The sequence below is a fragment of the Gambusia affinis genome, linkage group LG20 (assembly GCF_019740435.1).
Source record: "Gambusia affinis linkage group LG20, SWU_Gaff_1.0, whole genome shotgun sequence".
NCBI lineage: Eukaryota > Metazoa > Chordata > Actinopteri > Cyprinodontiformes > Poeciliidae > Gambusia > Gambusia affinis.
In genome coordinates, this window is record NC_057887.1 from 12,970,835 (window position 1) to 12,995,204 (window position 24,370).

General features: G+C 39.2%; 1 protein-coding gene across 5 annotated transcripts; it reads left to right on the plus strand.

Moving 5' to 3' along the window:
* qki2 (QKI, KH domain containing, RNA binding 2) lies at window positions 1-23,962 on the plus strand. Of its 5 annotated transcripts, none has more exons than XM_044101820.1 (9): window positions 1-565; window positions 4,897-5,045; window positions 7,416-7,532; window positions 11,672-11,815; window positions 15,004-15,091; window positions 15,304-15,588; window positions 16,647-16,670; window positions 17,331-17,405; window positions 20,044-23,962. In XM_044101820.1, exons 1-9 carry the CDS (start codon window positions 424-426, stop codon window positions 20,064-20,066), a joined length of 1,047 nt encoding a protein of 348 aa, XP_043957755.1. In that variant the 5' UTR covers window positions 1-423; the 3' UTR covers window positions 20,067-23,962. The 5 variants fall into 5 exon arrangements, with proteins under 5 accessions (XP_043957755.1, XP_043957754.1, XP_043957756.1 ...); XM_044101819.1 differs by having other exon boundaries at window positions 17,328-17,405; window positions 20,044-23,961; XM_044101821.1 differs by lacking the exon at window positions 16,647-16,670 and having other exon boundaries at window positions 17,328-17,405; window positions 20,044-23,961.
* Window positions 23,963-24,370: the final 408 nt, after the last annotated feature.

Sequence of the window (24,370 nt, forward strand, 5' to 3'; positions counted from 1 at the left end):
GCGCGCTCGCTGCAGTCCTCTCGTGTGGTACTGTAATCATATGACAGGGAGACGGTCCCCGCTGCTGAATACCGACACACCGGGCGGACACGAGCGAAGGCGCCGGGGTGGAGGACAGCAGTTGCTCTGTAGCAGAAGGAGTGCAGGCGGAGACGGCCGAAGTGTCAAACAAGTGCCAAACTCCCCCCTTAACTTTTTCAAAACTCTGGAGAGAACCGAGCCGAGGGGTTGGGGGGGAGAACCGTTGAAGAGGACAGGACTCACGAACCGAAGGATAGTTCGGTGTTCCCGGAGCTGAGAGTTGAGTCTGATCCGGTAGTGTGGCTGGTGGAACCCCCCTTCCCTCCCCTGGATCGTCGCTTTTTATTTAAAAGAAAAGTTGATAGGATTTCCCTGCTAGCTAGGTCACCCGAATCAAAAACCATGGTCGGGGAGACAGAGGTGAAGGAAAGACCCAAGTCCAACCCGGACTATCTGATGCAGCTGATGAACGACCGGAAGGTGATGAGCTCCCTGCCCAACTTCAGCGGCATCTTCACGCATCTGGAGCGGCTGCTGGATGAAGGTAAGTGTGCCTGAGCAGCGTTACCACAGATCAAACCTCAAGGGGAGGGAACCCATCACTTTCATGAAAACTAGAGCTGCACCAACAAATCAATCAATCACAGATCGGAATCGGACAAATTTCACCTGACCTCTTCTGCTCTGTTATTGGCAGATCAAAGCCAAAAATCCTACGTTTCAGTTTCTTTTAATTAAACGTGGCAATACTAAGAACTCCAACCATTTCTCTAATATTACATCAAATAATAGCATGCACTTTAACTTAATTTTTGATTTAAAAATAAAGTTTAGGGGTGTGTGTCTTGACGTATAAATAGGGATCTTGTTATTCATATTCTGTTGGTTCCAAACCTACTAAGTCAATCAAAGGATCTATAGGACAGTTTTGACACTTTTATGTGTAGCTGTTCACACAAAAATCTAACTTATGTAGACACACATACACACAAAATGGCATAGACCAGTAGAAACCTGATTGGTTCATCTGTAGCTTAAATATATGGAGGACTTAGCTGAGCTTTGGCAACAATTTTTCCCACTGCTGCCAAAATATTATAACATAATAGTTATTAAAGTTGCCATAATGTTACCTCATAACATTTGTTTTAATTTCAATGCATAGATTTTATATGACTTATAAAACAAAACTAAACACCCAACTCGACAACTACATTTTATTTTGTGTAAGCAAGGAAAAAAGTTTTCAAGCCTTTCCGCTAGCTGACCAGTAGTGCCCAGAAACATGTGGGGGAGGGGAAACGCTGCATTACTATACTCTCCATATGCTCTGAGAAAGTCTCGGTCACTCTGACGCTTTCCCTGACTTTCAGACTGTAGAAACAGTAGCAGAGCAATATTTGAAGTGTCAATCAGTAAATCAGAGCTCAAACAATATCTAAAATTGGTATTGGCCAAGAAAAGACTGATTGGTTAATTTCTATTTTAAACACATTTTGCAATTTTTTTACAGTCTACATCCATCAACATGTTTATCTATTTATAAATTACAACTCTCACATTTTGCTGTTATTCATATTTGTCTGTTCCCAGAGTGGGATCAATAAAGTACTTCTGTTCAGTAATCTTTTATTCTAAAAGTTAACTATTCTAAAAGGGACCATTACTGAATGGTCTTTATCAGGATTCCTCCCTGAATCCTTGGAAGCAGTAGAGTTGCACTCAAAAACCGATCCGAGTGATAATCTATCAGTTCTCTCCTGACTGTTTTCATTCAAAGCATACATATAGTTTTGCAAAACTGTTTCTTAAGCGAGATTTCCGAAACATTGAAAAGAACAGCAGATCTCTCTCTCTTTCTCTTTCTTGCTCTCTCTTTTGCTCTCTCTCTCTCTCGTCAACACACACGTACACATACACACACACACACACACACACACACACACACAGTGATGGGAACAAACAGACAGTTGTTAGTCTTTCCCAGTGACCTAATGAGCAGGCTTATGTGAATGCTGCAGCCCATCCCTGTGCAGGAACGAGAGCATGTGAATGTGTAAAATATTTGATTTGTAGCTTCTTACAAGGCCTCGAGTCATGTTGCGTGCACAGCTTGCCGATACAGTCCACTTGTTGATATCCACCGCATCTCACCAGATGTAGCTGCACACACTATCACACACACACACAGATACATATATCTTTGTAACCACAAATCCCAAGCTTTCCTTGTGTTTTAGTGTGTACTTCCCTTTTTGAATGGTTGCTACAGGCCACTTACTGGCCAGTTGGTGCGCATCTGAATCGTAGTGGCTCCGACCTGGTGCTCCGTGACAAGTCTCATGACACAGCAGAGTCACTCCCATAGTCGACCTCTACAACCCGACAAATAGGTCAGCTTCGTGCCTTTGACAACTGACAGCTGAGCATGTTCACCCCTCACACGTGATAATGCGACACCCGCATTATCACGTGTGAGGGGTTTGTCTTCAGGGACGAGATCTTTCTACACAAGACTAAAGTTTATGCAGGGTATTGTTAATAATAAAGCATTTCTCGCTTCAATATTTAATCCACAGACAGATTAAGTGTAGGGATAAAGTTTGTTGCTGTTGCCCCCCTGCTACTCCTTTATTGTTCGCTCCTTCGACCGATTCTCTTGTTCTTCTTTCACTTCTTGTTTTCCTGTAGCTACTTTTAACTCAAGGGTGACAGCAGGCCTTGCTTTCCTGTGCAGACTTTTCAGTCTGAGGTTGTGTTTTAATAGCTGTTTTTTCTTGTTTGCTTTTTTTTCATTAGGGACAGGTCTGACTGGGTTATTAGAGGATCATCGTTGTGACTGTGGCTGCGGCTTTAATTATAGTGTCATACCATAGTTATTATGGTCAGACTTATCACTCAGAGAGGCGGGAGACATGCCTGGTGTCAGCCTGCTTAGGTCAGATGATATTTGCGACCCAAGGCAGCTATTCTGCTGTGTGTGTTTGTGTGGTGCTGTAGTCAGTTATTATTGCGCTGGAGTGTCATTACAAAGGTATCAGGGGCAAGCATCGGTCATTGAGACGACCATAAACAAAACGCACAGAAGGACAAAAATAAGTCTCGTTTAGGCCGGTGCAACTGCAGCAAACTCGAGCCACCGACTTGGTCGCTGAGAAAGCATGGTTTTACGTTAAAATAGGCTTTACTTTGAAATTTAGAGCAAATTAAAATTAAATTTCATTGAAATAAAAAACCTAAATACTAGCCTTAAAGTTGGAAGGTACAAATTTCAGTCATAACCTTCATATGGATTAAATCTTGCTTAACAACGTATAAGAAAAAGTGACCAGAGTTGCTCCCAGGTTAGAGTGGTACTGCTCCTCCCCAACATGTTGCTGAACTGCTTACCAGCTGAGTAAAAGAAGTCTACTACACTTTTCTCTCAGGTATAGTGGCTAGTCTGGCTACTTAGCCAGTTGATATAAGCATGTAAGTCTAATCTAGTAATATTTTTTTCATAAAGGCAAAAATATTACAGTTCTATTGTATGTTATTTTTGCTGCATGCAGGAATGATATCCACCTTACAGTGTTTGTGAGCAGATACCTGGACATAAAAAGAGACGTGCAGTAAGGAGGGGCGATGACCATGTCGTTTAGCATTAACAGGAGCCGTGTTTTGTGAAAACAGTTACAATTATCAGTATTTTATGATGTTTGCAAACCACAAAATCAGTTACAATTGTTTCAGTTGTTCCTTTTTGAAATTTTAATATGTTCTCGGCTCTGTGAGATTATCAAGACATTGGGATCAGTTTGGTGATAGATAGGCATTGATTTGCACACTGTATAGTTATGAGAAATGTTACCTATAATAATTTTTTATTTTGATAGATACACCGTGTATAAAAGTTTGAATATTGGGGAAGGGGAGTTGTAATACTCTCTCCAAACAGCCTGAAAAAAAAAAAACCCTTCTAAGTTGTTGTAGCATTTTATTAAAGGGTATTAGAACTAAAGGAAAAGTAGGTTTGAAAGGGTTTTAAAACCTTAATTTGTGGTAACTTTTATATTTGGATTGATTTCTTTAGTCAGTTTGTGGGAAATCCACTAACTCCTTTATTTTCTGTATGATCTCAAACATCTACCACAATCAGAGACGTTGCAACTCTCTTTTTAAAATGTTTCACAGAATCAGTCAAAATACCAACAATATTGGTATTGGCTTGACAAAAACCTGATTGGTTTATCTCTATCAGTATATGTCGTGTTTACATTTCAAAGTAAGATTAAATGCTGTTACTTTGTACTGTTCAGCAGCACTAACTGAGGTAACTATGGTAGAGCAGTGGGCTTTCTGATAGTGGGTATGTTGTATTTTTAGAACTGTATTTCTTTTGTGCGGCTCTGGCTGTTTGCAGTGACAGCTTTGAATACTTTTTCTTGTGGTATTTAAATATAAATACCTCAAAATATATCAAATACCTAACACCTAGCTGTCAACATGACGTTCTATGAATAAACAATGAATAGATAATAAAGAAAATGAAAAGAATTTGCAGTTAATGTTTTTTTTCTCACCTTGTTTACAGTGTGTTGGGGTTAATGTCCTGTGTGTTAGAGTTAAAGAGAGAAAAAAACGGAATAGGAGGGAAATTAGCTGTAATGCTGCAGGGTTAATTGTGAAGCACAAAGCAGTTAGATTCTACATGGTGGTGCAGAATACTTATGATTGTCTTCCTGTATGTCTTTCAGCTGTCACACTCAGAGCTTCCTTTAATACTTGTGACAGTGAGTCATCGTCCTCAGCAGCGGACAGTCTGACGAAAGAAATGTGAAACCTCTTCAGTTCACTCAACATAACCTCTCTTTTTATCTGATCTCTGTCTCAAAGAGATCGGCAGGGTGCGCAAAGACATGTACAACGACACGCTAAATGGTGGCATGTTCAACGGGCGGGACATGGAGGAGCTCCCCGAGGCCATCGGACCTGTTGCTCAGCTGCAGGAGAAGCTCTACGTGCCTGTCAAAGAGTACCCCGATGTGAGTGGACAAAAATATGAGACCTTTGACCCTTTTTTTTTTTTTTTTTTTTTTAGAAGAGCTTCTGTTTACCTTGGTCTGTTGTCTCCTTATCCTTTCCAAGCTACAGAAAGAGAGCCAGACAGTCAGCGAAGCTGTTAATCAGGGGGACGTTTTACTTTAAATTTTATCTAAACGCTGATTTCATTCTGAGATCATCTGTGCTCACACCCAGTGATGTAATCTAGAGCTAAATGGGTCAATAACGCATCAGGACCAGTGACTCTACAGGGATTAGATTTAATAAAATAAAATAATTTGTGTGATTAAGGTTAACACTTGGTGTTTTATTGAAAAAAAGTCATCTGAATTATGTTACTTTAAACTGCTTTGCAAAAGCATACAAGTGCTTTAAAAGTGTGTTTGCCCCCTTACAGTTTTATTGTGATTTTGGTTATTTATCACACTTAAATATTTGAGATCATCAAACTAATTTTAATGTAAAATTCAACCTCAGGTAAATATAAAAAGCAAGTTTTAAACAATGATTTTATTTATTAAGGGGAAAACCAATTTGGATGGACCTGGCCCAACGTAAAAAAGTAGTTGCCACTTTATTAAATCATGAATATGCATGCTTAACCAGATTTGGTTCAGTTTCACCAACGAAATGCAGGCCTGATTGCTGCCAGACCTGTAGAGTTGAGAAATTACGTAGATAAAACCTGCTTGATACCACGAAGCAGGCAAAAACATCTCACTCAGGTTTTCAACTAAAAGAAAACATCAGCCCAACAGTCAAAGATGATGATGATTGTATGACTGTAGGAATATTTGCATATTACGACATGGATCACTTGCTGTATTTGATGAAGCCATCAGCTGTACTTATATTTTTATATTTTGAATGTTTATTGATTTTTATCTGTACAGCACTTTCTCACAGCTGTTTTAAAGTGTTTATTAAATAAACTAGTAGTAATAATGGTCAAACTGAAAGAAATTTAGTTGGGGAGTGGCCCAGTCAAAGCCTGGATTTAATTTACAGACCCATTCAATAATTTAGAATATTATTGAATTGCACATTTATTTTAGGAACTTTATTACAAAGTGAAACAGATTGTATTGATTAATTCCACACATGTGGATGTTTGAAATTTTTTATTTCTGCTCTGATTTTCCTCTTACTGCTAATGAAAACATCATATCTAAAATTAGAGCATTATTTCAGACCAATAAAAAAAATCTATTTTCAAAAACAGAAATGTGGGCTCAATGAAAAGTATGTATAACACCTGCTTAAAGGTAGCTATATTTAAATCGTTTGTTTAATCTGAGAAATGAGACTCATTTGGACGTATATTTTAATAACTGATTGAATATGGCTGTTGATCAAAAAACTTTATATTGGGGTTGAATTAAAGAAGAATGGAACAAAATTATTCGACGGTGATGTAAAAGATTCATTGTAAGTTATTGGAAACAATTAATGGCAGCTGTTGCTGCTAACATTGGGTTTAGCTGCAATTAATATTTTTTACCAGATTAGTTAGGATAGCCATTTCTTCCTTCAAAAATTAAATAATCATCAGAAAATGTTTTTGTCTAATAAATCTTGTTATATTTCTCTGATGTTACAATTATTTTTGATGATCTGAAACATCTAATTATAATGTCTAAAAAGCGAAATAAGAAGAAATCTGTAAAGGGGCAAATATTTTTTCACAGCACTGTAGGGATTTCAGTATGAGCTGGTTGATCCACGTTGCGTGGCTCACATGATTTTCTCCACGCATCAGCTCGCCAATCACCCATTACAATGCCGGGCTGTCCTGATTCACATGACGGCAGGCTAACAGGACGCACGCAGGAGTGCTTTGGAAAACCGTTGACATCTAGGTTAAATTTAGTGAGCAGTTTCTCTCTCTGGATCCGTGTATTACGGTGAGCAGAGGGGGTCAGAATGGGTTTGAATGAGTACCTCAGTGAACCTAAGAACACACAGAGAGAATATAACAGAAAAATTAAAGCGGGACGAGGCTGACCAATTGTTATGAAAGAAGCCGACAGAGACTTAGGGTTATTGGCTAAGAAATAACACACACACGGAGAGGCACCTGTCAAGTTAATCACTCAGCCATAGTGACAGATAAGGTTAAGTGAACAACAGCGTCCTGTCATGCCACCAACACCAGGCAGCACACGTATAATGAGCTATTTTTACCTCTCTTACTAACACAAACACTATACGGCTCCATAAACTTAAAAGAGATCTTTGTTCTAATTGATGCATTACAAAGCAAACAATTTTGCTCTGAGGGGTATTAACGTAGCTCTACTTTTCTCATGCAGTCTTGTTCATTTTGTAATTTTTTTACTCTTTTTGTGTAGTTCAATTTTGTAGGAAGGATCCTGGGTCCACGTGGCCTGACAGCCAAGCAACTAGAGGCAGAGACCGGCTGCAAGATTATGGTGCGAGGAAAGGGCTCCATGAGAGACAAGAAGAAGGTAAACATTTTAAAAAAAAAACACAGAAGGTGCACACTTTCACCTTCCAATGAACATACTGTCCAACACACCAGTCAGCTCTGACCAACGAGTAGCTTAAATACAGATGTATAGTTTTTTTACTTGCATTAAAGGTATCAGATCTAATTGGTTGTTAAATTATATATTTTTACTAAAATAAGATAAAGGTTATAGACATGTGCATTTATGCATAAATGGAGGTAATTTTGAAAATTATTATATGTTGGATCTAAAACGGTTATGTTAGCAAACCTATACCTATGTTTTCTTTATGTATGTCACATTTAGGCAGTTGGTTTGTTGCTTACTTGAATTTTAAGAAAATAATCTTCATCTTCAACGCTGTACCAATGAATCATCAGCAGGTGGAAAAATTGTTTGCATAACAACTTTATGCTACAGACTAATATCTACAGTCTTCCATATTCCGCTCTTGGGTAGGCAGCTAATCAAGAGAAATAAACAAATTTCCTGGATTGGCTGCTTGTGTGAAGTAGCAATGTGCCTTGATATTTTTACTTCCATAGATGCATTTTCTTTTGAATATTTTGAATATTTTGCTCTATGACAAAACTTTCACTAATAGGCAAATTTTCCACAAGGAATTTGTTCAAATAAATGCTCAAAAACTGAACTGTGAACACTTGGGGATCCACTGTACAGGTTAGATTTCTTTGCCTCAATAATGTTTAGGGATTCTTTTGGCAAATATTCTATTCCAATGTTGAAAGAGAAGAACCTTTTAATAGAATCACAGTGTAAAAGTTTTTTACACTTTGTTTCTAATAAAGAGTGGACCAATGAAGCTAGGGATTGACCATGTTACCAGCCTTTTCTGTACAGATATCAGTGTTGAACAGCCTTATTCACAAGTTCATTTTTATAAGTCAAGTCTTCGAAGGTAAAGTTCAAGTCAGATTTAAGTCTTTAAGGGAGACATCCAAGTTAAGTCACTTACCTTTCACCCCAAGTCAAGCCGATAAAAAGAAAGCCAAAACCTGGTGCCAAGTCTTTGTTGACCAACTGTTCATATCTCATATTTGTTACCCTGGGGTTAAAAATATGAGTCTCAAGTCCATATGTTAAAAATCCAAGTGGAGTCTGAAGTTTAAGGGGCAAATCAAAGCCACTTCTCAATCCTTGTGAGAAACAAATCAATGTCAAGTTTCAAATTGCGAGGGGCAAGATTGTGTCTTTTCTCTAAAAGGGGCATGACCAAGTGAATTTTCACATCTTTTTTGACAAGTTAAAGTCATGTTTCAATTCTCAAAAGGGCAACTTTACTTCAAGCCTTTTGTCTTTAATAGAAAAGACCATGTCAAGTTTCAAGTTAATCAGATGTCAAGTGTTTTGTCTTAACCTCACAAGTTATCAAATTTCAGGTCTTTCATATCAAGACCAGGCCAAGTTTAAAGTTTTTGAGTGGCCAGTCCAAGTTGAGTCTCATGTTTTTCAGTTCAAGTCCAAGGCAGCTCTCAATTCTTTGAGGGTCAGGTAAAGTGCCTAGTCTGTCATGATCAGCTGAAGTCAAGTCTTTAGCCTTTAAGTGTCAAGTTTTGGTCAAGTTTTAAGCCTTTGAGGGGGTCAAATCAAGTTATTTCCACATGGTAGAATGGCCGAGTCTAAGTTTACATCTAGAGCCAATTGGGAATCTGTGACAGAACTTGAAAATTTATTTTTATAGATGTTCTCCATTCAACCTGATCGCAAAAAAGGATGGGTGAAATCTCAGCTTCTACGTGTGTAAAGCTGGAAGAGACAAACCCCAGAAGTTGTAAATGCAATAAAAGTGTTTCTGCAAGTATTGCCTCAGACAAGATGAATGCATCATCCCAGCACATCATAATTTTCAGATTTCTATTTGGAAAACATTTATTCTCACCTTGAAATTATGCAATGCAGTGAGTTACCCAACACTTAATATCACAATAAAATGCATCAGTGTTTGGGGTTGTAGCATACCAAAATGTAAAAGACTTCAGAGGGTGTGAATACTTTTGCAAGACTCTTTTTTTATCCTTCTGGACTGAGTTTTGCTTTCCTGTCCTGGTGTTCAGTCCATCTGTCTTCCCTTCCTCTCCCCTGGTGTCTGCTGTTGGACGGAGTCGGCTCCAGCTCTTCCAAACGGCAGGTGGAGCAAGTCCAGCATTCCTCCACCACCTCCGCCCCCTCTCCTGTCTCTCTCGGTCACTCTCTCTCTCTTCTCTCCAGAACATTCCCTACCCTGCACGCCCCTCAGAGGGAGACACACAGAGAAACATGTAGAGAGAGAGAGGAAGGAAAACAGAGACACAGTGGGAGGCAACTGGGGAAGAGAAGAAAAAGATGTTGACTTTCAGTGTTCCTCAGAATGATACATCTCACTTGACAAACAACCTCAGAGGAAACCGTTTTCAAGAAGGCCACGGAAAGATACAAGATTCACAATTTTCAGCTGTTGCTTTGACTACAGCTTACTGCTATGACCCACTTACATTCTTCACTATCTTTCAGTTGATTAAAAAAACTCATAGAGGGTGGAGTGATCTTCAGAGGTTAAGGGTGATGGTTTTGATCATCTCTCGTCACCCAATCACAAGTGAACAGCTATGAGTACATAGGTTTACACCTGGCGCTGGAATGTGTCTTCACATATGTCTTCAGTCACCATGTGTGATGCAATCCTCAACTCCCTGCTGTGAATGTAAATATACTTTATTTCCCAAAGAGCATCGACCACCAGGATCTGAGAACAACCAGAGGCAGTTGACCTATTTCTGCTGTTATCATCTGGATCCTTTCCAAACTTTGGGTACAAGTCCCACAAAGCTGAAACATATCTAAACTGATATGCTAAGTGTTTGCTTACTTTAAAGTGGTTTAATCTTTTCTTGCTCACTTGGACACATGAAAAAGTTATTGTTCATTTGTGCAAATATGTGCCAAATTATTAGTTGTTTTTCACCGGAAATAAACGCGGATAATTGAGGACTCTAGCTCTCTTTAAAAGTCTGGAAGGTATGGGATTTGATTTGAATAGACCTGGATAAGAAGTTGGGAGGATGAAAATAGAATATAAAAAATATCTGTATCTCTATCCCTCCAATCAGCTAGCATTCTGGGATTGCTAAATTTTCCTAGAGTTGTTCAGATAAGCAAGGACCTGGAGAAACTCAAGTAGACTTGGTTTGATTGGGGACTAAAATTGCAACATTTGTTACATTTTCAGTTAATACAGTTCACTTTAACAGTGCATTGTGCCAAACAAACCAAAACCTTTGAGAAACGTGTTCCCCTCCCTTGCTTGTGGAGGCCTGGACCAAGAACCACTGAAAGAAACAGCACAAAAACCTCTGAAGAAGACACTGAGCACATCTTCCTTCTTTATGAAATGTAAACCAAAGTGGAATGGCATGAGATTTTGGTATTTGCAGGATTTACCTTCTGTCTTTGACAAAAGACCATGAGCCATTTCTTCTTGCTTTTGGAACAGTCCCTCGTCCTCTTGAATTCACGTAGTCATTCAAACCACACCAGAGTTCACTTCAACAGAACCAAGATTTTGGTTTTTAGGTGGACCAGAGTTTGCTTTTTCATCCACATTGGAGTTTGATTGTGTATTCACACCTACCCAACTGAACTAGACTTTCTCTGCCTATGATCTGCAGTTTGATTAAAGTGGAGTAAACAGGATTGGTGTGAATACAGCCTCAGCCTGACTGAGCTTTTTGGCAAAACACAATTAAGACTCTTAAATATACAGAAAAATATCCCATGCCCACTGTTAATTTACATGGGGAAGCTGAGAGCTTGAGTCTCTTCTACTGGTCATTAGAACCTTGTTGGAGTACACATAGATGGGAGGTTTCGGGAAGTAATACACAAAGAATCAGAGTACTGAACGTCCACTAAAATGCAACATCAATCTTGTGTAACCACTCAGGAACAACATGGTCGTTTCATGAGACAAGTGTCCCCCCCAAAGCCGCGTTAGACAACCTTGAGTGTTTTGTGTGTTTGTTTGTGCACAATCCAAAAACCAAGCCAAGTGAGAAGAAGAGGAGAAGAGAAATCCTGTTCTGAGCTTGACTGTGGCGCATTCAAATCAAAGGTTTTTAAAACATTTGTGTGCTTTTCAGGAGGAGATGAATCGAGGGAAGCCCAACTGGGAGCACCTCAGCGAGGACCTTCACGTCCTGATCACTGTGGAGGACACGCACAACCGCGCCAAGATCAAGCTCCAGCGAGCCATCAACGAGGTCAAGAAACTTCTTGTGCCCGCTGTGAGTACCGGAGCAAAATCATGGAGCACAAAGTTTTACTCGCAACGTTGCAGAAAAACACTCTGTGACTGGATGAGAGCTCACTGTGTTGGTATGCATGGAAGGGGGAAGGGGATTGTCAGTCTAAGAAGAGTGTGTGTGTCCTTGTGTGTATGAGGGTATGTGTAAGGGGTTAGGGTAATTAGGGAACACGCATAAAGGGGTTGCCATGGCAGCCCCGGGTTGTTTGAAAGGCTGAGGGAATGAATGGAGAGTCTGTTCACTCCTTTTCCCCACTCCATCACTCCTTTCACTCGTTCACAACTTACTTCGTTCCTAACTACCTGCTACAGTATTCCTTCTGCTCCCTGGGTTTTCTTTCTTGGGTTTTTCGGGTCCTCACAGGAGAACATTTTGATGGCACTCCTCAACATTTCTGACATTCTCCAGCCCACCTATCGCCTCCCTACAGACACACATGCACATTCACTGATGTGAGGACTAAAAAGAAGCACATCAGAGGATACAAACACACACTCTTCATTATCCGCAGTTTGACTCACACGAAGAAAAGCCGATATTTCGTAATCACAAGACTCCATCCTTTTTCGTCTCTTCATTATTCACGACAATAGAGAGAGGCTGAAAGGACCAGTGGGGTGGGCTTCTGTTGCAACAATTAGCTGTCACTTCCAGTTCCCTCGCAGGATAGGCAACCCTTACAGTCTATAGGCTGTCAGGAGCTGAGCACCTGTTAATCTGTGTTTGTGCATGCATGTGTATGAGCAGCGAGCAAAGTCAATGATATGTGTTAGTTTAACCCAGCTGACCTTTCACTCAGAATGTAAATCAGTCAAGCTTTTCACTGGGCTGTAACTAGAGCTAAGAAGCAAGCGTGTTTGACACTGAATATGTCCTGTGTGGTGAGGTGGTTGGATACAAGCTCCGGGCAAGTCCGCTTCAAATGATCTGAGATTTGTTTTGTGACTGGCTTTAGTACGGGTAGGAGAACCTCATGGTATGATGACCTTCAACACAAAACGCACTTTCACAGAATCAGAGTTTTTACTCAAAGCCTTATAAAGTAACCTACAAAAGATAACTACTTTGTTCGATACACTTTGCTTGAACATTTCATTGCTTTTGAACTGCTTTTATCCTCCTTGGCATAGATTCAACAAGGTGTCAGAAATGTTCCTCAGAGAGTTCTGTCTATTAACATGGACGTCTGTTCCTCTAAGTCTGAGGCCGTGACTCTCAACCAGAAAGGGGTGGACTGCTCCCTACAAGTTGAGGATCTATTTCTGCCTCAAGTGAAAGAATTCAAGTGTCCTTGTGTCTTTTTTACATGGGATGGTAGGATGGAGGGGAAATGGATAGATGTATTGGGGCTCCATCTGTGGTAATATTGGCACTGCATTGGTCTGTTGTGCTGAAGAAAGAGCGCAGCCAAAAATAGATACTCTCTGAAGGGTACCATGCCTTGTCTATGTTTATGAGATATAGATCATAACTGAAAAGACAAAGTCCCAACACAAGCCTGTAAAATTAACTTCCTGTATAGAGCTTCCTCCTCATAGAGTAGAGCCAGAAACACTGAAAGGATTTAGCTGAGGGGTTCAGACATCAAGATCAGGATGACTCCTGGGTGACTGGGTGTTGCATGTCCCATAAAGAGAAAATATTTGGCAAATCTATAACTCAATGATGGGAATATATGTTGTCTCATCTGGGAACACAGATGGATCTTCAGAATCATCAAGAGAGTGTTTTTGGGCACGCAACACTATAGTTAGTTGTGTACTGTGGTGAACAAGCATTTTAGCTTCTACCTTAACTCAACTGTAGTGTACAAGAGCAAACTGCACTTTATAAGATGACTTGGCGATTTTAATATAGATAAAAATAGTTTGTTGACAACGTAGTTTAGTTTTGCAGATAATATGATAGTATTCTGTGGTAATCATCCTTGGGGAGGAATTTTTGTTCTTTACCCATCTAGTTGGAGATACTGGCTACAAAGGGCAAAGTGCAATTGATTTGGAGTGTCATTTGCTCATTCAGCCAAATTCTTCTCTCCACTGTGAGAAGCAATGGAAAGTTTTAACTGATTTACTTGATTTTCGTATTTGTATCTTTATCAGGTTTAATACAGTATTGTAGATGTTGTTATACTCAAACAATATTTTAAACTGCTGGACAGAGATCCAATGACTTTGGAGGACTTTGGGCTAGACTAAACTCATTGTGATGTTAAAAAAAATAGCTTGAGATGATTTGAGCTTTGCGGCATGGGGGATTACCCTGCGTGGAAGTAGGCTTCAGAAAATGGGTACTGTGGTTCTAATAGGGATAGACACTGAGCAATACTGGAAAATTACTGGACCTCACCTTTTCCTCTTTGTCCTCTTCACTCTTCCTCCAGTCTCTGGCACTGTGATTTTCAAATGAAATTATGCATTTAATTTTATGTTAAAGGAGAGTTTTGGTTCCTGGGCAGCAGTCCAGTTTCTGTTTTCTCTAGTCCATGTATGACGTTGTTTTGGTGTGAAGGGTGGCTTAACGTAAGCAATCCATCAGCACTAGTCCATGTCCTGGATATTGTCTGTGGTGTCTCTAAGCACTGCTGTCCATGCCTTGTGAATATTTCTCAAAATCTTAAATAAGCTTGGTTTCATAATCCTCTCAAACCAGTGATAATCCTTGTATCCTTTGTCCCCTTGTTTTGATCTAACCTTTTCCTTCCTCTCAAATTTCTTTTAACATGCTTGGATATAGAACTTAATGAACAGGCAGCTTCTTCAGCAATGACATTTGTATCCTGTCTTCCTTATAGAGGGTTTATAGGACTGTCTGCTGGATACCTGTGAAGTCAATGGTCTTCTCCATGATGGTGTCTTGAAAATTATTTTTTTGTTGTTTTTATATACAAATCTTGGACTTTAATTCCAAGTAACCCATAATTGTCCAAATTGACCAAAGTAACCAAATAACATGTAACAATATTTACAAGCTAATTTTTAATGCTCTACTTTTTGCACTTTGAACTGTGAACTCAAAACTTTTGAAACTTTGATAGACTCAAAATACCAGTCCAAATTGAGCATCCGCTATAACTTCCAGACATTTTCTGACAACATTTTCGTCATTTGCCTTTGAGTTATCGCTGTGATCTGATTGTGCTTTTCTGTTTGCCTGTGCTGCTACAGGCTGAGGGGGAGGACAACCTGAAGAAAATGCAGCTGATGGAGCTGGCCATTCTCAATGGGACCTACAGAGACGCCAATGTCAAGACACGTAAGCATGACCTCATAGTTAACATGTGGAGGAGGGTGAGTGGGTGACAAAGGAAGGGTCTCAGTACAGGACTTCACTGTAATATGAACAATGCCTCTGTTCCTCTTGTTAAATAGACTGTTTGTGCTCTCCTCTTCTTCCCTGTCTATTGTATGTACGCTCATGTGGGTGTGTGCACACTCGCATTATTGTACGTTTGCTTCGCCGCGCAGCCACTGCCTCTTTCCCGCTAGCGAACCATCAGGCGCCTCGAATCATCACAGGCCCGGCACCCGTCCTGCCTCCCAACCTGCGAAACCCTGCCCCGGTGACCACGCCCACCATCATGCCTCTGATCCGTCAGATCCAAAGCTCCGCCCTTGTGCCGGGAGCCAATCCGCATCCTGCACTGGTGCAGCAAGGACCCGAATCTGGAATCATCTACACGCCTTACGAGTATCCCTACACACTCACGCCCTCCATATTGGAATACCCGATTGACTCAACTGGAGTATTAGGTAGATACCAATCAACAGTCTATCACTATCATACATAGTCAATGGATGTATTACGAGAACTGGACACTGGACTCCAATGAAAGTTTGTATTAACAGATAATCAGAGCTCCAACTATGTAGAGTTAGTCAGAATATAGAAAGGATGAAGCTTCTTACTAAACTCTCCGCTCAATAGAAATATAATCAAATTTTTCTGTTGCTTCTTTTTCCTTTTGCTTCTCAGCTCTTACATAAATAAGAAACATTCAGTAAGCCATGACCTGAATAACCTGCACAGTTTATACCCATACAAACACAAATACCGTTTTTAAAAATATATTCACACATTATCAGATATGCTACTTTAGCACACCAGTTACATTAATAAGAGGTGCAGCTGAACCACTAACTGCAACTACACAATAACTGCCTGGAATCATACTGATGATATTCACGCTCTCACGGAACTAAAAGTTAAAAAGTTAAAAACAGAAAACGAAACGGTTCCAAACATATTTACGGTCTTTTAAGTCGTAATAAGAATTTAATGTTATTGTGATAAAACATAGCTCTTATTGTGCTCATAATTTTTTCCCAAATTAATGATACAATAAAAACCCATTTCTATGAAGGTATATCCAATGTTTATCCAATACACTAGAGATAAACCAAAATTATCTCTAGTTGTATGAAGCATAGAGTAGTGCCACACACCCTCCCCAACCTGTTGCTGTGTACCGCAGGTCAGTTGGCCTAAAGCCAACATAAAATATATTTATTTTAAATGTTTGGGGTTCTCATATCAGCAATTGGATATTTAAAAGAAAAAAATTCTGAAATTAATTTAAAACCTTTTGACATCTTTACCATGGATGCCAAAAACTTTGTGTTGGGCTCTCAACAGCACCAAATAAATGACTTTATCTTTCTCTTATTGCTTTCCTCTTGGTTTTGGTTTGGTATCAGAACCAGGAACTGAACATTTTCGCCTCTGGCACCAATTGGCTGCCATGTCCAGTTCTTGTAATACATCCACATCACACACAGAAACCTGCTGATGCTCATTGCTGGGCTAACAGTCCCTTCTTCCTGTGTTTTTGCAGGTATGGCATTCCCAACCAAAGGCTAAGCGATAGCAATCCCTTCCTAGCACACACCTGGACTGGCTTGCAGAGACCCCCACCCTCACCTGCTCCCCTCTCACACACACACCCTTCACCACCATTCACCCCACACAAACACATAGTTATCCCACAGAGCAGTCAGTTTGTTTCTACTTTAGGATGAGAGATTCCTGTTAATTTCCCTATGTTTGTATTAGCAATCTAGCATTGTGGTGTGACAACTACTTACCTTTTTATAATAATTCAGCTTCTGCTTGTAATTTTTAACACATTTTAGTGAACCTGTAGATATTTTAGAGCTGCTGTTTGCAATTTAACCTATGGTAAAAGCTTGTTTTGATCACAGAGCTATATATGTGACTTTTGCTTAAAGCTGATTTTGAATCTACTAGTTAAGGTTAGTTGAAAACTAGCAGTTTGGATTAATATTTTCTTTAGGGAGCAGAAGACCACAAAACAACAAAAGATTCTCTTTTAGAGGCAATATTTTTTTTCACCCTTTTTCACCCTCAGACTCGAGAACTTGTAAATTCCTGGTGTCACTGACGTTTGTGCCTTGGGTGGGACTGTCTGTTGTCTTTCTGATGAGTAACCCTTCTGTGTTTTGTTTTTGGGGGAAATATCAATGACTGTTAGCAGGTGCCATGACCACTAAGATACGACGCCACGACAAGAGAATCCATCCTTACCAAAGGGTAGTGACCACAGACAGAGGTTAGTTAGCTCACCAGCCACTCTATGTGTATATGTGTGTTAGTGTGTGTGCATGCAGACCAATGGACCAATTCCAGTTTACATGAGTCTTTAATACGGCATGCCTTAAAAGAAAAAGATGAAATCGCAGCAGGCGTAAAGTGTGAAAGTGAAATATGTGATGGGATTGTGGAGGTGACAGCTGCTCGCCTGTTTGCCCAAACCGGACAGCTCGCAGGGCCGGGGCCCGCTCATGTGACTCGGCCCTTGTGACTCCTCTGAGTCGTCTCTCTGAAAACGTTACATTTCTCCTCCTAAGTACTACTTCTGATCAAGTAAACACTGTGGAAACTTTTATTTATACTCAACTTCATTCCACTAAATTTCCACAGATTTTTGTTGTTTTTTTATATATACATATATATATGTATATATATATATAATGAATTAAATCCTGTGTAATTCCCAATTCTTACATGACGGTTAAAGTAAAATATGAGAAAACACAGCGTGTGATAACTACTGAAGTCTGTGTTACGAGCTCTTTTGTATGAAATACTGTTGCTTGTGGTCTTATCAGTCGCCCACTGGACTTTATCATTGGGACTGTTTACATCTTTCATTTATTTCCTAGCCAGAGTGGTGCTGTTACCATGTATTTAGCTGCAAAATAAATTTGTATATAGGGATTTTAAGGATTTAAGTGCTTATATGAAGCTTACGGAACAAGATCGCCTGGAAATACCTGTAGTTTTGTTTAGTTTGTAAATTTTTTTTTGTTTTGTTTTATGATATGCTTTTTATAGATGAAGTGTCTCCATGTAAACTGTATTCAAAGTGTGTAGCTACTACTGTTTTAGTCACCGCGAAGGTGGCAATGAAGGCAGTGTTTTTCTGTGTATTTAAAATGAGGTGACCTTCTTGATTTCGCAGGCCTCCAGACTGTTATATGCAATAGAAATGGAGAAATGGATTAGCTAGTTACAATATATATATATACGCATATATATATATATATATATATGTGTGTGTGTGTGTGTGCGAGCAGTGGTGCTCCTATTGTATACGATGGACAAAAAAACACTAAAAGGCAATAAAGATGAGTATTGAAACAAATCTCCAAATCAAACCAAAGCCTGGAAATTCTTGTAGTTTAGCCTGTTTATTGTTAAATTGTTCCTCAAGTCCTTCTAAAGTCATCTGTTAACCTCTCATCACTGTCTTTACTGCACTAGGTGCTGCTCTAATACTTCATAGTCAATACAGGTACATCTCAGTACAATAGAGTGTCCCTGATAATTTGATTTATTTCAGTAATTCAATTCAAAAACTGAAACGCCTACATTTTTTATAGATTCCTTACATACAGAGTGATATATTTCAGGTGTTGGAATGATTATGGCTTACAGCAAATGAAAACCAAAAATGCACACCCTCTGAAAAGAAGGAAACGTAGCATAAAACCAATTAAAAGATGATTTTTAATACAGAAATGTTAGTCTGCTGAAAAGCCTGCAGTATACAGTGTCTCACTATGGGGCTCCTTTTGCATAAACCACTGATCACATTTTCCCACTGACTGGGAACATCGCACTGGACTTCATGCAGCTTGGATTCTTTGTCTTTCTACTCTTCCTCCAGACTTCGGGAAATGGATTTCCAAATGAAATACAAAACTGACTTTCATCTAAAGCTTTTTATTTGGTGCAAGTGTGGTTTTAGCATTAGGAATGCAATGCCGGGTCTCGAATCATAGACTGCAGTTCACAATCTTCTAAAGGCTGTCACTAATGCTTCTGCATTCCCCCCCATACTTTTCCCTTCCACTAAACTTTCCACCAGTACACTTGGAAACAACACTCAAAGATTTTTTGTGATTTCAGTGACTGCCTGCTGGACAACTGTCAAGTCAGCAGCTTTCTCCATGACGTTTTAGACAATATAATATTCTGAGAAAATGAACTTTTGGGTTTTCATTAACTGTAAGCCGTAATCATCATCGAAATTAACCAAATGCTTGAAATATCTCTCTCTGTGTGTATTAAACCTATTTTGAACTAAATTACTGAAATAAACTACCCTTCCATTGATATTCTAATTTATTGAGATGGACCTGTAAACCAATAATCAGTTAATCACAACTCTTAATCATCCAGATCTTGCTCCTGCTGCTCTAAACAATAGCTCTACTTGTCAGTGAGTGAAAGGCCTGGAGAACTTTTCTTTGGACATAAAGGTCACTCTCTCACCCACATGAAACCATGCTGCCTCCCTCTCTTGTCCATGGTTTCACTGTCTGTCTGTGCTAGACGTAGCCCAGCTAGCATGAGTAGTGTCACTATAGCAGCAGTCTGGCAGCAGGAGGGGAAACCCTGCAGATGCCTCCATGAGCACATGGGAGCATCTCTAACCAGCCATTCCTTGTGTCAACACACCAGAGTTGATGCGAGTCTTTGTGAATGGTTCTGCGGTGCTCATGAAGGCGTTTTGTAACGACCCTCACGCTGCGCGGACCGCACTAGATCTGCCTTGTTGTCATCCCGACGCCACTAGCTGACACTAATCTCTCTTCTATCTTTTTTCTTTTTATGTCCCCCCCTTTTATGTGCCCTTTTTGTTTCCTTTCCTCGTCTGTCCGTCTCTGTCCGTCTAACTCTAGCTGCCACGGCAACTAACCCATGACCCCACCCCCTCCGCCCTGCCCCTTGACCTTCTGACCTTTCCGCCCACTGATGACCCACCCGTCATTGGCGTGCTCATTGGCCCGCGGCTCAGCCAACAAGAGACCAGAACATTGGGAACAAGCCGGCTGCTGCTGCTGCCTCTATCTAAACCAGCCAACCAGATGACAGCGATCCCGGGAATAAACCTCAGGACCCCACCCCACAGCCCCTTCCCATCACTTTACCAAACGTGCCTTCCTTCTAAAATCCCAAAGCCAGTCTAAGAATCTTCTCTGAATATCAAAATTACAATCTGTGACAGCTGTTTGACTTTACAAGGGGGTGGACCCCAAACTGGAGAAGGGCTTTCTAAACTGATTCCTATCCCGCTGTGCTGCCATGCCATGCAATAATGACTATTAATAACATAGTAACTATACTGATACTGGTGTTACTTATCAGCATAAAAAAAATCCTCCATACACACTAAACTGTGGGACATGTGTTAAGATTTTATTGCATTTCTCTGCTTAGTGAGTGCTTCTTTTCAGCGAGTTTTAACCGCAATGTAACATTTACAAATGGTGTTAAAATATGCATAAGTTAACAAAACAAAAATCTCTCTCGACACCGAAAAAGCCATCATTCAGGAAAGGAAAATGCCAGCACAGAACCCTTTCCACCATAAAGTGACAGGTGCCCTGGAAGGAAAAATGATCTCCTAAATGCCAGATCTTGCGGTACAGACCCAAACCTACACCCACAAACAGAAAAGGAAAGTTCTGTCCGAGTCCCTTTCGCAATGATGCCTTCGCCTTTTTTCACACTACAGTATTGTACGACCTCGAACAACAGTGCCTTTATTTATCGAGAGTGAAGGAACAATGTTGCACATAAATCTGTTCTTTTATTTGAATTGAAACATCTTGATGCAGTACAGAGGGCCAAAAATGTCACAATGCAAAATAAATAAGTAAATAATTATAGATAAAATTATATAAAACCAGTCACACGTGATTATTTCCATAAAATTTGAAATCCAATAATTGAGCTGTAATAAAATATTGGAAATTTAAAAAGTATAGAATTAAAATAAAAATTGGAAAAAATGTAATAAAATTTTTATTTGTTATATCTTAAATTCACAAATGATAAAATCTTGATTAATATGATTAATCTTACTCTGGCATCCTCACCCATAAAAATCTAATACAGCTAAAAACAAGGCAACTGATTTGGAGTTACGTTACTGTTTAGCCAATCTGCTGATGTTAGTGGCTGCTTGTTGAGCCACAATTATTTAATGATGAAATGCAGTGCAATGATTATAAAATACTTTAATGAATAATGAAAATAATTATATCTGATTATATCAGTATGAATGCATATTTTAATTTTTTATTTTTCAAGTATGAGTTTTGAGTTGGATTGACAGATTTATTTAATTTTAATCATTCTTATATGTACTAAATATAACCGTTTCCAAATTTTATTGAAATTATCACAGTTCTCTATCAACTTATTTGATTTTGCCACTTTTGGCCCCCCATACCACCTCTGTGCCCAACCCCAAATTAAATCATTTGGGGTTCATTTTGGTGAGTTACGAATGTAGGGAATATGAATCTGCATCTTTGTTTCCTTTTTTTTTTGTGCCAAAATACAGAAGCGCACAAATTTGTTTGCACCCTTTGCAAAGATGCATGCAAGCCTTTTGGATATATTTATCAGTATTGCAGTATCATAATAACTGTGAAAATGTTTGATTATTTCATCATTTAATTTAAGTAAATTTTTTCAGAGGGAGAAAAAGTAATCCATTCTTACTGCATTCTTAATACTTTTTTTTGCGTCCATGGTCCAGTGTGTTGATCTGACTATATGCTTTCGATCACATGCTTGTGAAAGACCAATCGATGACCCATTTTCAGTTTTCTGGGAATCTATTAAGTCTTTATTTTAAAAGTTTTGCAATGCCTTGCACCCAGTTTGTTGCTTCCAGTTTGTTTTGAGCCTTACCTGATCACAGCTCCATTTAAAGTCTCACACATCTTTAATCATTTCTCTTTTTTTTATGGAGACTTGGTAAACCTCAAAATGGCTCATCGGATTCATTTGAACAGAATGTTCTCTTTTCTCTCTCATTCTGAAGAGAAATAAATCTGGGTCATGTCAGATTAGAACTCTATTAACACATTAAATGGAGGTATAAATTAAAAGTTTCAATTTTGAAACTAAACTATATCTGCAAAAGAAATGGGGGGAAATTTTTTATGTTAACAAATGTTGGTTAAATGTTATGTTAACTTTTTCCCACTGACTAAATATACTGAAAATAAAGAGTGGAGCTTTCTGCAGTTTCCATTAAGAGATTATGCTGCTGCAATAAAAATATATTTTTTAAAAATATATATTTTAAGTGTTTTTCAGTAGGAATGCCAATACTTTTGTTTGCAGTCATACGTATGAGTTAAAGTAATGATGCAACAACTGAAAAGCATCTTTAAAACAAGAACAGTGTTAAATTTATCTTTGTTTTTGTGTTTATTTTTTCTTCTTGTTTTGCATGTGTATCTGCTTTTTGTCCAAAAGAACAATTTAACATTCACACATTCAAACCAAGTGATGCCTTCAAATGAAAGAAAACCATGCAGTCATATCTTCTGTACCAAGTTGATATTGTATTTTTATATTCTATTTTGTACGGCAGAAAAGAAAAAAAACATTAAATGAAATTTTCAGATAAGAGAAATTATGCCTTATTATGGATATAGAATCAGTTTAAGGTCAAACTATCCTTCATGTTACATCAGTAATGCTTATTCCCTGATAAACTGGAGTTCTCTGTTTTAACTTTTTTGAGCCTTTGAGATCAACATTGCTTGCCTTTTGTGCCTTTTTTTGTATACGACAACGAGTGTGACAATTAACAGTGTAGTACAACATTAATCTACTCTTTGGTGCCAAGTTTAGGTTACTAACTGTTACCACTTCTGTGATTATTAACCACTTTAATGTATCTGTCTCTGCCTCCTTTTTAAAGAATAAAAAGTGTGTCTAAGACGGTAAGAAAAAAAAAAGAAACGTGCTGAATGATGATCTTTTAACTTTTATCTGAAGAATAACTATTTGTTCAAGTATTAAACTCTTAGATGTAAAACTAACAAACTTTGTTGCTTCTTCTCTGTAGCACTTAATTATGCAAAACAGCTTCCTTTCTGCATACTAATCGCCAAATACTCTTTAGATTCACAGAGGATTAAAAAAAAAAAACACCAAATGAACTCTTTAGCCAAGATGCAGGGAAAAGGCCAAACTGTGTTTTTTTTCCCACTTCTCCTTTTCTGTTTTTTTTTTCTTCCTGTGCAATTCAAGTGGACATCACACACACACATACACATCCAAGTGGGTAATAAGAGAGAAGAAAACACCCAGCTCACCATGGTTTCTCACAGGCATGCACATGTTTAACAGAAAAAAGAAGGGGAGGGGAGCTGCAGGTTTGAAGGCCGAGCTGACCGGGGAATTGAAGGAAAATTGATTGTGCAAGCTCGCCCTCGAACATCTGCAAAAGTAAATATTAGACTGGATCTCAGTCTGTCCCTAAAGCCTCGGGAAGAACTAAGTTTTAACACCCTACACATGTCTTGGTGACTTACATTTGCTTGAGCTCATCTTTAAATCCCCCTTTTTTTTTTGCACAGTTCAATCCTCATGCTTTTGAGTTTGAGAGCAAAAATTCCCTTTAAAGTCTCATGTAAAAGTTTCACACGCAGAAAAAAGGAGGAAAAAAAAAAAGTAGAATCACGTGGGGGTGTTCAGTGGTGAATGCAGCAGTGGGTGGCTCATTCGTCCTCTCCCTGCCCTTCCTGCTTTCATTGTAAAGTTGGGGAGTGGGAGAGGGGAGCTAGAGGGGGGAGGTCTGATATTGAACTTCATGTTTGGAGTTGATCCTGCTCTGTGGCTACAACCCCAACCCCCTGATCACGGACAGTGAAAGGACATAATGTGACCACTGCTGACAATCCTCTGGACAGGAAGGAGCACGAGTGGCGATAGCGAGAGACGAGAAGAGGGGTGGGGGTATTAAAGTGTGACTGGGTTGTTTTTGTGTATGTGTGGATTAAAATGGGTGGGGTCTGCATGAGTGTTGGGATGGGTATGTGTGTGTGTATGCGCTCTTGTCTTTGCTTTTCCTGTTTTCTCTCCAGTTTTGTGCTGTTTTTCATCCCCCTGTTCTCTTGGAATGAGACCCTCTTAAAAGCAGCTGGTAATGTATTCTGCAGTCAGCTCTCAGCACGGCCAGCACCGGGGGCCCAGCGT

Coding starts and splice junctions, on each gene's coding strand:
- qki2 (XM_044101819.1), top strand. CDS start 424: ATGGTCGGGGAGACAGAGGTGAAGGAAAGACCCAAGTCCAACCCGGAC. Junction 5,046..7,415: donor CTGTCAAAGAGTACCCCGAT/GTGAGTGGACAA, acceptor CTTTTTGTGTAG/TTCAATTTTGTAGGAAGGAT. Junction 17,406..20,043: donor GGTAGTGACCACAGACAGAG/GTTAGTTAGCTC, acceptor GTCTAACTCTAG/CTGCCACGGCAACTAACCCA.